This window comes from Jatropha curcas, chromosome 1 (genome assembly GCF_041381405.1).
Source record: "Jatropha curcas cultivar XTBG-Jc1 chromosome 1, XTBG_Jcur_1.0, whole genome shotgun sequence".
In the NCBI taxonomy this organism is placed as follows: Eukaryota; Viridiplantae; Streptophyta; class Magnoliopsida; order Malpighiales; family Euphorbiaceae; genus Jatropha; species Jatropha curcas.
In genome coordinates this window covers 29,960,785-29,977,375 of record NC_143151.1, presented here as the reverse complement: position 1 = coordinate 29,977,375, position 16,591 = coordinate 29,960,785, and the positions used below count along the sequence as shown (strand labels likewise).

General features: G+C 29.6%; 1 protein-coding gene across 1 annotated transcript; it reads right to left on the bottom strand.

Annotated features, from left to right (window-relative positions):
• Nucleotides 1-9,328: 9,328 nt before the first annotated feature.
• GOS11 (golgi snare 11) lies at nt 9,329-15,940 on the bottom strand. The gene is made up of 5 exons (XM_012212137.4): nt 15,697-15,940; nt 11,966-12,205; nt 11,253-11,420; nt 10,131-10,244; nt 9,329-9,756 (listed from the first exon to the last, which is right to left on the bottom strand). Exons 1-5 carry the CDS (start codon nt 15,733-15,735, stop codon nt 9,643-9,645), a joined length of 675 nt encoding a protein of 224 aa, XP_012067527.1. The 5' UTR covers nt 15,736-15,940; the 3' UTR covers nt 9,329-9,642.
• Nucleotides 15,941-16,591: the final 651 nt, after the last annotated feature.

Below are 16,591 nucleotides of genomic sequence, written 5' to 3'. Positions count from 1 at the left end.
AAAAAATTATGTTCAAATCTTAATTAATCATATATTTTTCTTTTAAAACATGATTATGTATAAAAAAAGAAAGGAAAAAAATGAACCCTTAAAAGAAATATTAAGAGGATGTTGATTGAAATGTTAATGATGATTTAGGAGAGTCATCAAGCTTGTTGACACTTTTAATGGGTATACTCATTAATTATGTTGACTTGTAGATTGCAAATCACAGAATCTTTATTTAGTCAAGTGATTGAGCAATACATTCTTATGCACGCATTCATGCATTTCGGTGACATGCATTGTCATTTTCATCATTAATTAATTAACCACAAATACATTCTTTTTATTATCTTAATTATTTTTCTTGCACAATTAATTTTCTACATTAATCCCCAAATTCATGTTCTTTTTTCTTTTATTTTCTTAATTAGGAAGAGTTTGATTCAAATTCAAGATTTCTTAAACTCTAAAACTTACTATTAATTATCATAATCTAGATAATCCGTATAGATGAAAAATGACAAGAATGGTAATAATTTATTTTAATAATGAAAATGTGTGTCTTTAGCTAAACTTAATTGTGCATTCACACTTGAAGATCACTTAATCACAGTAACAGTGGTAGCTATTTTGGGTTTTGAATTTTGAAACAGATTTTAGAAATCAATTATAGGATTCCTTAAGGTTAGCTCTCTAATCATCAACACATTTAATTTTCGAATTGGGAGTTACCTTTTCATAACGTAATGCAAAGATTTTGTATTTTGATTTATGTTATATAATGTAATAAAAAAATTGGGATTAATAATTTTATTAATATTTTTTATTACATTTAATTAAGTCTTATATATAATACAGTTAATCTAATTTGTAAGTATGAGAGCTCTCCTTTCTTATCAATCAGGACTCTCCGGATATCATAAGAGTGTATATAATATAAAGAGTAGATATAATATTCATGAATGAACTAGGTTTAAAAAGTTCTGAGGGGTTTCTTTAAAACTCTCAAATATAATATTTTAGAAAAATATTTGATTAGACAGGGTTCATCAACGATTTACGAACTAAATAAATAAAATTAAATATTCTTTAAAAAGTGTTCTTTTAGTTTTTTTTTTTTTTTCGAAGCTTATGGTTGGAAATATTTGTTCCAATAAGAATGTTTAATTTCATTGGTTTGATTCATAAATGGACCACGTATATGGTCTAAATAAATTTTTCCCTAAGTTCCAACATTTAATTAATTATTTTTAGTTTTGTTTTTCAAAAAAAAAAGGGTAAAAAGCTATTGGAAATACTATTGATCCAGACAATAATATAAGGTGAAGAAAACACCAACATGTGCTTTCTATTTCAAATATCAATTACACTAACTGAAATTGACATCGTAACTCTTAGCAAGTTTATAAGTATAGTCTGAGGTTCCCATTTCACATATATAATTACTTCCTTAGGTTTATATATACAATAAAGTTTATAATTAATAATATAATGTTGCTTCTGTCTTTGTTCTTACTCTAAGAATTTCAGCAAGGAAAACAATTATCCATTTAAATGAGCAGTTGAGAGTAATTAATTCAATGTTTAGAATATATATAGTAATATTTCAGAATTCAATAACCAGTAATTTAAAATTATAACTAAAATTGTTATTGTTAATATTTTTAATATATCTTTTTTCTTTAAAGTTTCCAATAGAGAGAGAGAAAAAAAAAAAATCTATCAAGTGACCACGCGTCTTCACATTCAAACTAAAACTCATATATTCGGATAAAGTCTCGCCAACAGTGGTAATTCTAATTAAGTTTTGAATCTTGAACTTGCATATAAATTTACATGGAAATGCAAGATATTAAAGATTTAAAATAGATTATAATTAATATATATGTTTTCCTAAAAACTGTCAATAAAGAAAAAAAAAAAAAATCTCTATCAAGTGACTACCTATATCCACTAGAAGATAGATGCATAGTTAAAATTATTAGCATAGTGAAATATTGTGAAATTTCACGATCAAACCAAAATAGTCTTTCTTTCTTGAAATTCCCATTTTCTTATAAGACAAAATAAGAATGCACTTATAAAAAATAATACTCTACCAAGAAGCACTATTGTAGCTACATATTGTTTATATATAGTTGATTGATTAGGTGACATATTACAAATATATATATATATATTATTTATATAGTTGAATATGTCATTTTAAATGTTAGGTAAGATTCCACATTTCTCTTCAAAAATAAAAAAAGAAAAAGGGGGGCCAATGAGTAGAATTTCTCCTGTGGATTTATCACTTGCTTAATATTAGAATGTATATATATATATAACCCTAGCTAGCTGAAATGATTATTTTTTTTCATAGCTAGGGAGCTATTTATTTAATTATCTATTTACTTAGGAAATAATTCTTTGACATGTTGATGGGTACATGAGAACTAGCTCTTTAATTAAGAGATTGTTATTTGTTGATGAGAAAGGAACTTGATAAGTTAAGTCTATGTAAAGAAGATGAAAAAGACCAACCACTTTTAATTTATTCATTCAACATACTTAATTTCACTCTTTCATACAATATTATTACTATATGCATAGGCCCCCGCCCCCCTCACCATAAAATTTATCTCCTAAACTTTCAAAAATTTTCAATCTTCACCCTTAAAATAATTTTTTTTTAAATTTTGCCCCTCCTATTTTTTGAAAAAAAAATTCATCCCAATAATTATTTATTATAGTTTTCTTAATAGTATTTATAGATTCCGCACATAAAGATTAGCCTACTTAACTTTGGTATACTAACTTTCTTTTGTTTTGTTTTGTTCTTTTAATTAATTTTCATAGGATTACATTAAGAATTGTGATAGGCGTGCCACGTTAATTCAAGATATTGTACTAATCTCTTTTGAATAATTTTTTATTATTGAAATTGACTTGGATGATTAATTAATTGCAATTAAATTTTTTTGTACCGATAGAATATGAAATTTTTTATAGATTTTATAAAGTTTATAAAATATAAATTTTATGAAATTCAATTATTTGGCTACAAAATAAACTCTACGTGTTCAAAATTTATTTTTCGAAATATAATTAAATAATTTAAATTATATTATCAATAAAAAAACAATGGAGTTTCTATTTAATAAAAAAAAAAGATGAAATTGAAAATTTTCACTTTTAAGATATGATTTCACTTTCTTCGGAATCAAAGTCGTGATAAAACTTTTGAGTAAGTTTAAAATCCAATATTGTTTCTTCAAACGAAAAAATTTAATATTATTTCTTTTAGTTTTAGTTTTAGTTTTATTATTTAAAAGAATATAGATAATTCTTTTTTTGTTGAAGGATCAGTGAACTTTCTATTAATTATGATAATAAGTTATATGTCTAGTCTAATTGAGTATTTGTAATACTTGATTTTATTATTAATGAATTATATTTCTAAAAAAAAAAAGACATGATAAAACTTATTAATTTTATGGATTATGATTTTTTTTCAATTAAATAAATAAATCTGAAAAATCTATAAAATGTGTAAATTTTATTGCTCAAATTTTATGAATTCAAACGAATTCTTTAGGAATTTATCTTTTTCTAAGCATAATTTATCTAGCTTCAAGTTTTGATTTTTTTTTCTTTTATAAATTTTACAGTCCTAATAAAATTTGAAGAAGTAAATTCAATAATAGATGCAACAATTGACTGGTGATATTTTTTAGAAAAAAATTAAAAAAAGGAGAACAAATAATAACATTGCTTTCAGACATTCATTTCCTGATTAATTAATTAATTAAGCATATATAAAAGATATATTAACCAAACAAAACCTATAGATTTTGAGGATCTGGTTACTAGCTACTGCTAGAACTTGGATGTATCTTCAAATGGCATTACTTCAATATTATAATGTTTAGACTAATTATAAAAATTATATATATATATATATATATATATATATATATATATATATATATATTCTAGAAAAGCATTTAATTTTGTTTGGAAAATTGTGATGAGCACTAGAAGGAAAAAGAACAATAATAAAAAAAATAAAAATTTTGAAATCATGAAAATTTTCTAATATTTAATTGAATGATTTTATATTTGTTAACCATATGATGAAAATTTTGCTAGTGAATTATGATTAAGATAATGGCAACTTCACTGACACATTTCATAGCTGATGTTTCCTCATTGTTGGTATCTCTCATCATTTCCAAGGAGACAATCACAATCCTTTGGTAGATTCATAAGCCTTTCAATTTGCTATCAAAAGCTCTTCCAATCCTTAAAATGATGCATGCTTGATATTATTTCGCTGTTTAAAAAATTAGCTATTAGTTATTTTTATAACATTTACCTGTTTGTGCAGTCAGTAGTTTTAACATTTGACGAAAAGTTAAACGTTATAAGGATTAATTTTTTATATCACATTATATTAACCTCTAAAAGTTTAGTTCAAATGCTATATTATCAAATCATATATAAAAATAGAGTTTAGCATTTTGATTAGTCAAAACACTTATACTAAAAAAGTTACTGCGGAACACAGTCTAAATAATTTTTCTATTTTTTTTCAAAACATTTATTTATTGTTAGAAAAATTTTTAATAATATATACAAAAAGAGACATATTAATACATTTATTGTATTTTCATCCAAAAGTGTCATTTAATTTGTGTTCTTTTAGTTTTTCAATGTAAAAAATGGAGAACTGAGCGCTGGCAATTTTTATTCTGTTAAAATAAAAATCCAATGTGTGTATATATATATATATATATATAGTTTAATAAGAATTTTTTTCCTTAAAAGAAAAAAACTTAATTGGCAATGACAAGGGAAGCACAAAATCCTTTCTAATTATTTTGAAAAAATTTGAAAAAAAGGCATATTTATGAATGATATGACATTTGGTGGGAACATTAGAAAGAGTTAATTAATTAAAGCAGCATGCATTCAGGCACTTTCTGTTGTCCATATGAAAAAGCAAAATATTAAGATTCATACCTTCATATACTCTAACTCCTTCCTGAGTAATCCCTTTCATCCTCATTAAATCAAAATAAATAATAAATCCTGCAGAAATTCATTCTATATTGATCCAATTTATGGATTTGTTAACGAGTATCTTACTTGTGTTTTTAGTACAAGATTAATTTCATTTCAGCTATACATGACAATGGCTCGACTGTAAATTGAAATTGAACTAAAATTAAACTGGTCAAAACCACCATCAAGCTGTGGTCAACGGTTTTCGATTTCAAACCGTAAAAGAGAGTATATGTTAAGGTTTAGTCCTGATTCTTTATTTTTTAAACTGGATTCGACGGTTTTGGTTTAAAACCGAGAGTTCCGATTGAGACGGTAAAAAAAATATTTTCGATGAACCTAATTTTTTACAATAAATTTTAAATTTTTTTATCAAAATGGTTTAGTATTTTTAGTAGTAATATTTATTGTTATTATTTATTCAAGCTATAAAATTATAAAAAAAATTAAATAGTATTATTAATAAATTATCTAATTTTGATTTCAAATTGAAGTGAAATTGAAACCAACGATGCTAAAACAATCTTAAAAACCGCCTAAAAGCGTTCTATATAGATTTCACTGTGTTTATAATCGAAATCAACAGTTTTAAAATCAAAATCGGTAATTTATAACTGTGGTCATATTTTATATCGAGATTCATAATTTTGCCTCCTCATAAATACTTTTTTCACAAACCAAACCTAATTATGTTGGTAACATATGTATAATAGAATCCTTGCAATCACCAATAAAAGAATTCATATATAGTCAAAGAAAAAGATGATATAAGTCATTAACTTGTTGTGTTAGTTTATATCATTAATTATATAGAGTCATTAGAGTTCAAGAACATAATACTACTACTCATATATGTATAATTATATATAACACCGAAATGTTGATAATGACTTGGAAATCATATAATAATTTGTAATCAATCTTCAAATATTTGATTTGTGAATATTACGCAACATTAATTAGTTTTCAATTGGTAATTATACTTCTAGATACTCATTACAACATGAAGCAAGTTGTTCTTTTTCGTTTTTTTCTAAGTCTCTTTTTATGTACATGAAAAGTGCATATGATGCTTTCTTTTTTGCTTTTGAGCCTACAATTGTTGAATGGTGTTAAATTACCAAGGTTGAACACTTGAACTTGATAAGTACAGGTTCAACTTTCATTTCATGGAACTCATTTCTTGTATTGGAAGAAGAAATTTGTTAAAAGAGTACTAAAGAGAGAATTATTGTTTAGTAGTTGACAAAAGCTTAAGAATCAACCAACCCCTCTTTGAAACATGATTATCATTATGAGTATAGTGGAAATTTTAATTAGGTCTAACATTCCTTTTTTTTTATTTATTCTTAATATAAGATTGATGTAACAAGGTATTTTTTTTCTCTTTTGTTTATTTATTTATATGTTAAACTTTTTTTAGAAAATAAAATTTTAGGATTTGAGTCAGCAACAGATTAAAAATAAAATCTTGGGATCAATATATAAAGGGGTCAATAAATATAAAAATATTTATTAAGTAGTTTTAGCTATTTTTGATAGATTTAAGCTTATTTTTTGAACTTAAAAAATTGCTTTGATTTCTTACACTAAAAATCAAAATAAACCAATTATGTAAAAGATGAACTAAATCAAATCAATTTGACTTAGTCAGGTTTTTCGATTTTAATGAACTTTAATCCGCCTTAATCAATGTGTAGATAGAACTTAAAGAAAAGTAAATTATATTTTCTCTAATAAATTAATTTCTCTTCTTCCATGAAAAACAAAAAAGAAATAAACAAAAGAATGCAAATGGAGAAATTTTAGGCTTTAATTCCTTTCTACTTCTCTTTTCTCCAACCAAAGAAAAGGAACAATGTTCAAGTGTTAGGCTCACCAACCTTGTCTAGTTTTGAGCCCACAAAGTAGAAGTCCCTTGTCATTCCAATATTCCAATAGGGATGAATAGAAACCGCATCTTCTTTGTTTTTGTTGGGAAATAAAATAGAAAGGTGAAGAAGTACAATCCCCATCTTCAAACACACCCTTCCTTTCCTTTCCCATGGATGGATTAGGACACACATTATAGGGCAATGAGCCCAGATGGAAACCCCCATGTGCACAAAATGAGTCCTATGCTAGGACAACCCAATAGGACATTCCCACATGTCCACATAAGATATGGTTCTGTCGTTTTGTGGTGGAGAAATTGGTGGGACAATGACAAGTGGCAGACAAATGGATGGACAAGTTTGATTTGAGAGAGAGCCCCCTTAATGTGCCCCCCATAGTGCTGTCCTATGTATAAATATTTGTGAATCATAATTATTTTTAATAATTACCATTTGTATTGTAAGTGTCAATTGAAATGATGACTTGCCCTTTTGGATAAGTTTGACATATATTCATATTGAACTAGAAAGAAAAAGGAATCAATCAGTTTCGACCTAGGAATATTGAAGTGATTTTAGGTATTATGAGTTCAAGACCTATAAAAATCATCAAGTCATTTGCAATAAATACTATAAGCTATATGAATTTAAATGTTTAAAACAAAATTATCCAATATGTATTTATATCGTCTGACTAAATTCATATATGCCCAAATTGATACCAAAATAATAAAAAAATAAAACTATATACTATATTAACAAAAACAATCAAAAAATTTCTAAATTATTTTTAAAGAACTAAAAGACAAAAATTATTGGATGTACTAAGAATTTTATACGTCTAAGCTACCTATTAATATTTGTTAGACAAACGTTAGTAGTTTATCGTAAGTTGTAAAACCCATAATTGAGAAGATAAATGATGATTTAACATTGATAATGGCTAAGCAAACAAGAAAAGGAATTGATGGATGTAATAAGGAAAAGAAAGGTATAATAAGAAATGGGTATGAGTGCACTTGCTTTTGATTTCATTAACCTTGTCGATTGCAATTAAAAAACAAATATAATTTCTTAGGGTTGGGTTTGGCTTGCTTTGTCTAATCAAAATTGGACCCAAAGATCTCTTAGTAGATTTCTCTGTCTCTCTTATCTTATATATATATATATAATGTTTTGGAAGTAATTTGAAGAGAAAGTCATCAACTTTTCCATCACTATCAAACTCACATTTTAAATATCAAAGGCTATCGATTGCTACTTGAAGATGACAACTTCTCTCCCACTTCAATATTTCATATTCTCTTTCCCTTTCTCTTTTTGGTGGTGGAATCATAACTCATAAAAAGACACATGGAGTTGCTCAAAAGGCCAATAATTTGGGTTAATGTCTTGTTGATGTGGATCTCCAAATTTAACTATTGTGGAATTTCACTTTTTTTTTTTCTTTTTTTGGTTAAGTTTTTATTGCTTGTGGTTATCTAATAGAAGCTTTAGTAAACAAAAATGGTGTTATTACAAAGTTTTCAAACATTTCCAATTTTTATTTTGAGGTCATTTAACCTTTTCTAAGCATGAATTACAATGAGATACTAATAATAATACTATCCCTTTTGGATTAGTGGAATTTAAACATTTCATAAATTTTTAAATTTCTTTGTCTAGTCGTGAAGAAAAAAGTCCAAACCTATGAAATTAATGAATTTAATCATATAAACTCAATTCCATTATTTTGGAAGAGAGAAATCCCACCTTGCAATCCATGCATTTACATTCCATGTATTTCACGAAGTCCATTTAATTCACATTTCATAAATCTTAAATTATTAGTTTAACAGCCACAATAGAGAATTAGAATAGATCCTGCTAATTTATGAAAGATGTCCTAACCGTAGAATTTGGAATTTCCCATCTTCCTATGCGTAATAATAGGCATTATCTCAGAACTCAAGTTACTCTATGATTGCTTTCAATCAGAGTCCTTTCCTTACCTTAACCTAACATGGGGACCAATCACTTTCCGTCCATGTTTCTATGTTTAAAATCCTACGAACATGTGATAGGTCACTTCTCGCAATTTGAAGAAGGAATGTCTTATTTTCTAGGAGTGCCATGTGTGAGGCTGCTTTCAATTCGTGTGGTTGATTTTTGGAGTTTGATTGGTGCTTTCAATCACTATAAAAAGCTTCATATAGGAGCAGGACCCAGTTGACCCAACTCAACTAAAAACAGAAAATAGACTTGAATATCAAGTATTTGTAGCTTTCCCATAAACTAATTGCTAAAATGCAACTTAACAATCTGTAGGTTAATTAGCAAAAGAAATGGCCTTTTTTTTTTTTTTGGCGAGATTTAATAATTGAAACCCATTAAACAAATTTAATAACCAAACCAATGACACAAATTTGAATGATATACACTTTTCCAAATCACAAGCTTATTTTATAACCCTGGTTAATCCAAGGACATAAAAATTGTCCAAGAGCGATCGCTGTTGATGTCTCAGCTTTTAGCCTCATATTAACCTTGTCTAAACAAATTTTGTATTGACCTTTACAAGAAATATCATCACTGCTATGGAGATGAAAATACAATGTATTATCTGCTAGTTATGTCATCTTAGACTCGACAAAAACCACAGCCTTCTTTAATCAAGCCAAGAGCATCAAAGAGTTGAGGACAAGGTTGTTTCTTTCACCCAGGCGCTTTCCAGGAACACCCAACATGATATTCTTTACTTTGTCAGCCAATAAATAAAGATAAGAAAAGTGCAAACCGATGCAACCAGGGAAAGTATTATCGTATCCATTGACTTTTTCCTCTTTATTGCAGAGAGAATCTGGTTTACCTGGAGCATTATGTCAAAACAGAACATCAAGAAGTGCATAAAGTAACCCCATCTCTTTTGTTCAATAACTCAACCAAAAACAGAAAATAGACTTGAATGTAAATGGTAGACTTTGATTTAGCTATGTAAAATTTCATAAATTTAGGTTGGAGTATGAACATTTTCATTTATATCAAACATGAAAACATGAAATTATGAAAGAATTCCATAATTTTATGGAATTCATTTATACCAAACATGGCCTTAAAGTTAGTCATTAATTTGTGGAGGCAGCGTCAACCCTTGCACACCGATCCTCAAGCATGATATCTAATCAACACTTCAGCAATGGAGAAACATTTAAAACATTTAGTACAGAAGCAAAGATACAATACCGTTGGAAGGCGGCTGCTAACATTGCTGAGCTTTGAATTGATTCCCCCAAAAGTTGAACGTTGAAGGACAAGCACACCAAGAGTTGCTTGAGCTTGTGAAATCACATTATCCATCTGCAGCAGCCATAAGTATAAATCATCTATATCATTACAGCTCAGAAATTAGACAGAATGGCCAGCATGTGTTATTGAGCAATAATTACAACAAGGAATTATCCCAAGAAAAATAATGGCTGGTAACCAGTTACAGTTCCATCATTATCTTTTTCTATACCAAAATGCTACATTGACACATGACACAATGTGGTGCACAGACATAGCACACTATTATGAACACTAAGCAACAGACAAAAAAATTTTCCCCCAAGAGCACTAAGTGGAATCCGTGCCACACAACAATCAATGAAGAACAAACGAGCCTCAACAAGAGAGCTGCACTAGGAACTTCAAATGAGAGGGAAAGCGACTATTTCGAAATCACCACCCCAAAAACAAAAAAAAATCTCAAACAGACTGCTGCTAAAAAAAATTAAGGAATAAACTATCTTCTCACATTATCCAACAAACTTATCAGTTTACATTGGTTAGACAACACCAACACAACACATGCAGAGTTGTAGCTTTCCTTGAACTTACACATAAAGCACTGCATATATATCACCTGAAATTCTCTTTCTCTCTTCATTGCACAGCCATATGCATATCAACATGGACAGAACAAATAAGAAAATAAACCCAAATCATAGTGTTGCAAGTGAAATTTATGCATAAGTTTGTGGTCTTCAAGAGAGTTAAAGCCAAAATATATCACCAGATGAGACACACTGTTGGATGCTCACAAAAGAACCAAGGGTGTCGCAGACTAATCTGCAGTACTACCATCAAAAGATAAGTCCCACTCATGGGTGAACGGATGTCTGCAATGCAGGATCCAACTTTTGAATTTTAAAAGGTGCAAGAGTCAGGCACCTCACATTGCTTTTGAATTTTATTCTTGATATCCATGTAATAGTTTAACATGTCCTCAATCTGATATTTATTGTGTTAGCATTCAACAGAATTGGAGAACTCAAATAAATACCTGATGTACCACAACAAGGGAGGCATTTTTGTACATCATACCTGTCCTGTACTTCGGTTAATGGATGCATGCTCTCTAAGAAGAGCTTGCTCTGTGGTACCCACACCATCTTCCAAGTCTAATCTACCTCGATCAAATTCCCTAAAATCCTCAAGGAGTGAAGCGTGTTCTTGCTTAGCTCTAAGGCTGGAACGGAGACGATGAAACTCCTGCACTTAAATCATGTGTAACACCAAATTAGCAACTATAAGGGTGATATCATCTATTGCGTTGCTACATAAAACTTTCAGTGAGTTGATAGCATGAGATGAATCCCACCAAATTCAAAACTAATGGAAAAGGTGAATCTTCTCACTTTTGTTGTTTACCATACAGGAGAGGCTCAGGCCTCATGGAGGAAAGAACAGTGTTACAAGAAATTCTGGTGACATTAAATAAGTAAAATAGATTTTGAACCAGATATTGCATAAGTGTGGGAAATTTATAATACATCTGTTAAACTAATATATGAAAAAGATGGAAAGGGAGGGAGGGCGAGAGAGAGAGAGAGAGAGAGAGAGAGAGAGGAGTGAATCCAAGAGAATAATAAATCCACCATAAATATTTAAAAACAACGAGTGCAAGTAGTTTCAGCTTCAGTAGATGCATTCCCCAGTAAACCAACTCAACGCATCTTTGGTACTACACATAAAATGCTATACACCCAAAGTAAGATATACAGTAAAGTCCAAACTACACTTTCAAGCCATAATACCTGAGTAAGATCTTGAAGAATTTCTTGATGTCGAGTCAAGGTATGAGAAACCATTTCTGATCCTCCAGATGACACCCAAGCTTGCATCTGTGAATTCACTTGTTGGAGCTGCTTTAGCAGTCGGTCTATCCCAGATTCTAGATTGTCCTCTGCAGCATCAATTTTTGTAGAAGCCTTTGCAGAAACCAGTTTACGGTATGAATTCATCTGCTCATCCAACTGAGCTTCAAGTTTCCTTGCCTGTAATCACAGCTTAGCCAATTATTTACTAGGTCTAAGCAAGAGTAAACATAGAAAACAACAACAACAATAAAGCCTTAATCCCAAACTAGTTGTCAACTATATGAATCCTTTGTTTCCATTTGGCTTTGTTCATAACTAAGTCAATACAGTAGTACTTCTTTTGAGACAACTTCCTTCCATATAATCCTAGGTCTACCTCTTCCCCTATTAAAACCTTCCACCATCAATTGGCTATTGTTTCTAGTTATACTAAACCAAGAGATCATATGAAGAAATTCTGCAAACCAAACACCATAGCTCAATGTTTTAGGACAGAGTAGGCATTAATTATCACATAGGTAATGGGTACAAACAGTTCTGCCCAAATATGAAACAGAGCTTAATATGAACATTGAATTGCACAGATCTAAGAGAAATTTTCAATTGCTTAGTGAAGTATGTTCCTGCCAGTATGACATTCTTTGCTTTTTGTTGCCAAAATTGAAGCCACATAAACAGTTATCTGCAATCAGGTTCATAATCCATATCAAGCATCTAAGACATTTTTCAATTTGCAATAAAAGAGCAGCAACATCAACAACAAAGCTTGAAGGCTATGTAAGTCCTTTATTTCCATTCCGCTTCGTTCATAACTAAGTCCACATTAATGCCAAGAAGCAGTAAATCTTTTGAGACAACTTTTGTCCATATGACCTCATGACATAGCGGGAAGAATTTACGGCAATTAGTTTTCAACAATTTGGTCTACAATAGGGCAATTGTGGTTGGAAAAATATAAAATGATTGGTTTTAAATAAAACCATAAAATTAAAATTCTGAATTAACAGACAAAAATACAATACATAAACTGACTATGGTTGTCCTATTTATACTAGTTAGGACAAATACTAATTCTATACTTAAAAGTATTTCTAATTAGTAAATAGTCTTAAATAGGAATCCTAAACAAAGAAGGAAAACTGAATGTTTCCTAATTAACATACTATATAGGAATCTTAATTAAAGAAGAAAACTACAAAGCTTCCTAAATTAATTTGGATGTCCCTACATCATTCTCCTCGGGTCAGAAAACAACTCGGCTCCGATGAGTAGAGTTTTGACATATCAGCCATAAGAGTAGGATTAATAAGTGTAAATTTCATCTTAGCATACCAAGTACTTAGGGCTTCTGCAAGAGCAAACAACATCACAAGCCATTCAATCCATCCTTCTCAACACAATGAGTTCCACTTATTTGCACAAGCCTTCTATCATTTAGGTATGTTGATTGAAAATGCATTTCAACTTCATGGGCTACTTGGATCAACTCACCTAATCGGTTAGCTAAAGTTGCATTAGGAATGAGATTAGTTGCATGATAGACATCTCTTATTGTTGAGAATTCTATTGGCTACTCGATGCTATCAATATCCACAAGCAACTACTTTTTCGAAGAACAATGATCTTCCTTTGTTTTCTCACCTTCAAAATACCAATCTTCTTGTTATATCTTAGAGGTAGTAAGAACCTTTTGAATAACAATACTTTCTCCTTGAATAGGTACTAGGTCAATTTCTTGCTCTACCTCATTATAGATTGGTTCCATAAGGCCCTTGTTGCTTCCTTCACTGTTTTCAACATTTAAACAATATATATATATATATATATATATATATATATATATTTTTTTTTTGTATTTTCCATTTCACACTCCTTTGGGTCATCAACATCTATTGATGTTGTTCTTCCCCCACTTCAACAATCCTCCTTGTATAACTTTACATAAAAATTGGCTATTCTAATCTTCATTCCACCACAATTTGAATCAAGAGTGTGGAGTGACTGCTATTCTAATCCACCTCGTGCCACTTTGTTTACAAGTCCAACTCCATGAAAAAGGTTCATGTTTTGACTTGTTCATCAATCCCAATATCCTCTGGATCACATTTTTGTGTTCTAATACCACTTGACGTAGCGAAAGAATCTAGGACAATTAATTTTCAACAATTATCACTAGAATAGGATGACTGTGGTTGGAACAATATAAAATGATTGGTTTTAAATAAACTTAAGAATTAAAATTCTTAATAGAGAAAATACAATATATAGACTATGGTTGACCTATTTATACTAGTTAGGACAAATCTTAATTCTACATTGACAAGTATTTCTAATTAGCTAAAAAATCTATTAAATAGGAATCCTAAATAAAGAAGGAAAACTAAATGTTTCCTATTGATTAACATGCTACATAGGGATCTTAATTAAAGAGGGAAAACTAAAAAACTTACAATATTAACTTGGATGCTCCTAGATCATCCTCAGTCTTACCTTTTCCCTTTTAACACACCTTCCAATTCCACCATTAATTTACTTTTATGAGCTAGAGTTCCTAGTTATCCTAAACCAAGAGATTGTATGAAAAAAATTGCAAACCAACCATTACAACTAAATGTTTTAAGACATAGCAAAGGCATTAGTAAGCAAATAGGTACTAGGTAGACACACTTCTGCCCAAATATGAAACAGAGCTTAATTAGGAAATGTATACCATGTTGCAGATCTAAGAGAATTTTTCAATTCCTTAATGAAGTAGGTTCATGCCAGTATTACATTATTTCCTTCATGTTGACAAAAAGCCAATGAACCAGTCAACTGCAGTCAGGTTCATAGTTCATATTCAAGCATCTAACACGTGTTTCAATTTTCAATGAGAAGTTATAGCTATCCATGTAGGATCTCCAAGGTCCCTGAAACCTAAGACAGTCAAAAGAAGGAATCCCTAGTCCCCTAAAAGAAGTTCTTGGCATACCTGTTATCTGTGGGTGGGTGCAGCCATTGGCCCATGGTCACTTCAACCATTCATGAAGATGAGTTACATGGGGGTAAGGATCAAGTACAGGTCAACTAAAACCATCCAAGAATTTCACCACAGTGCAATAAACTTATACCGTTGGATTAAATTCATCCAATATTCTTCACATTACACTTGTATCCTAGAAACTATAACTTTTGTCATGACTATTCTAACAAATAATCCTAGGCAAAGAACCAACCAATGTGCAAAACCATCCAGAAGTAAAGATTAAAATCCTACACTGGTCCAAATCACTGCTCTAATTCAATCTTTGATTGCAATTATACAAACTCCAAATTCTTACACATTTGCTTCTGGACTTCATAATTATAAAATCATTCCTTTACATTGTTTGGTCTACCATCACAATTCACACCTCGTAATATATACTTTTTAAGTCAAAATATAAAAAGAACTGATTCTCCCAAAGATATTAATTTTTTCTCAATCTTCCCTCCTATTCTCAAAATCATTTGCACTGACTTCTCCAACCGACACCAAAAGAAATTTTTTTAAAAAAATCTAAACATCACGTTGATTACCATAAACTCCAGGGATGAATCGAAAAAGAAATCTTTATTGGAATCTCAGCAGCCAAACAGAAAACGATGGAAAATTCAATGAAATAATAGAAAATATATTATATAGGAACCTGTTTGCGTAGAGCGTCCCATGAGCTAGGCACCTCCATTGGCTATGAGTCTCTCCTCTTCCCCGTCCTCTTCCTCTTTAAAAACGATGAAAATTAAGATATTTGAATCAAAGAATTTTGAAAAAGAAAAATAAAAGGGAGGGTTTGGTAATTGAGATCTGAAACGATGAACAGAAGAATAAGCAGTGAAAGAGAGGATTGTTAGTTTACGGAGTGCGACGGATGGTCCGTTCGCAACGGCAATTATGCATTGCGTATTTGTAAATTCATTTGGAGATCGTGTTAGTCTGCCACCGTTCTCATTTCTCTCCCATCCCTCATTGGTTGCCCCTTATTTTACCTATTTCTTTGACCAAAGTTTTTCATTTTTTTTAGGGAAAAAAAATAAATTAATCCAAGTCAAATCAAATTAACATATAAAAATCTTTATTTTTTAAAAAATAACTATGAGTTTGTTAAAATTTTAATTTTTTAATCCAAAATAAAAGTATCAGAGTATTAATGAAAATCGTAGAGAATAATCAACATATTAACAGAAATTATAAATTAAGAATCTCATAATTAGTTTAATTCAATTTAGAAATCAATTTTAAGTTAATCGACAGTTAAAATATATTATTTTAAATGAAAGGACCAACATGTTAATGAACTGATAAATTAAAAATTTAATAATTAATTTTTAAAAATTAAAGTTCTTATGTGTTAACTTAACTATAATTCAGGTACCAATTATTCTTCCCTTTGTTTTATTTATTTGAAATGGCATTGAACTTTTTTTTTTCCCATCATATTTGCATGTCTAATAGTATCAATTGATGCAAATAAAAATTATAGATATTTTCCATTTAAAAGAATAGTAATAAGAAAAAGACAACAATAGTTGATGCAAATAAGA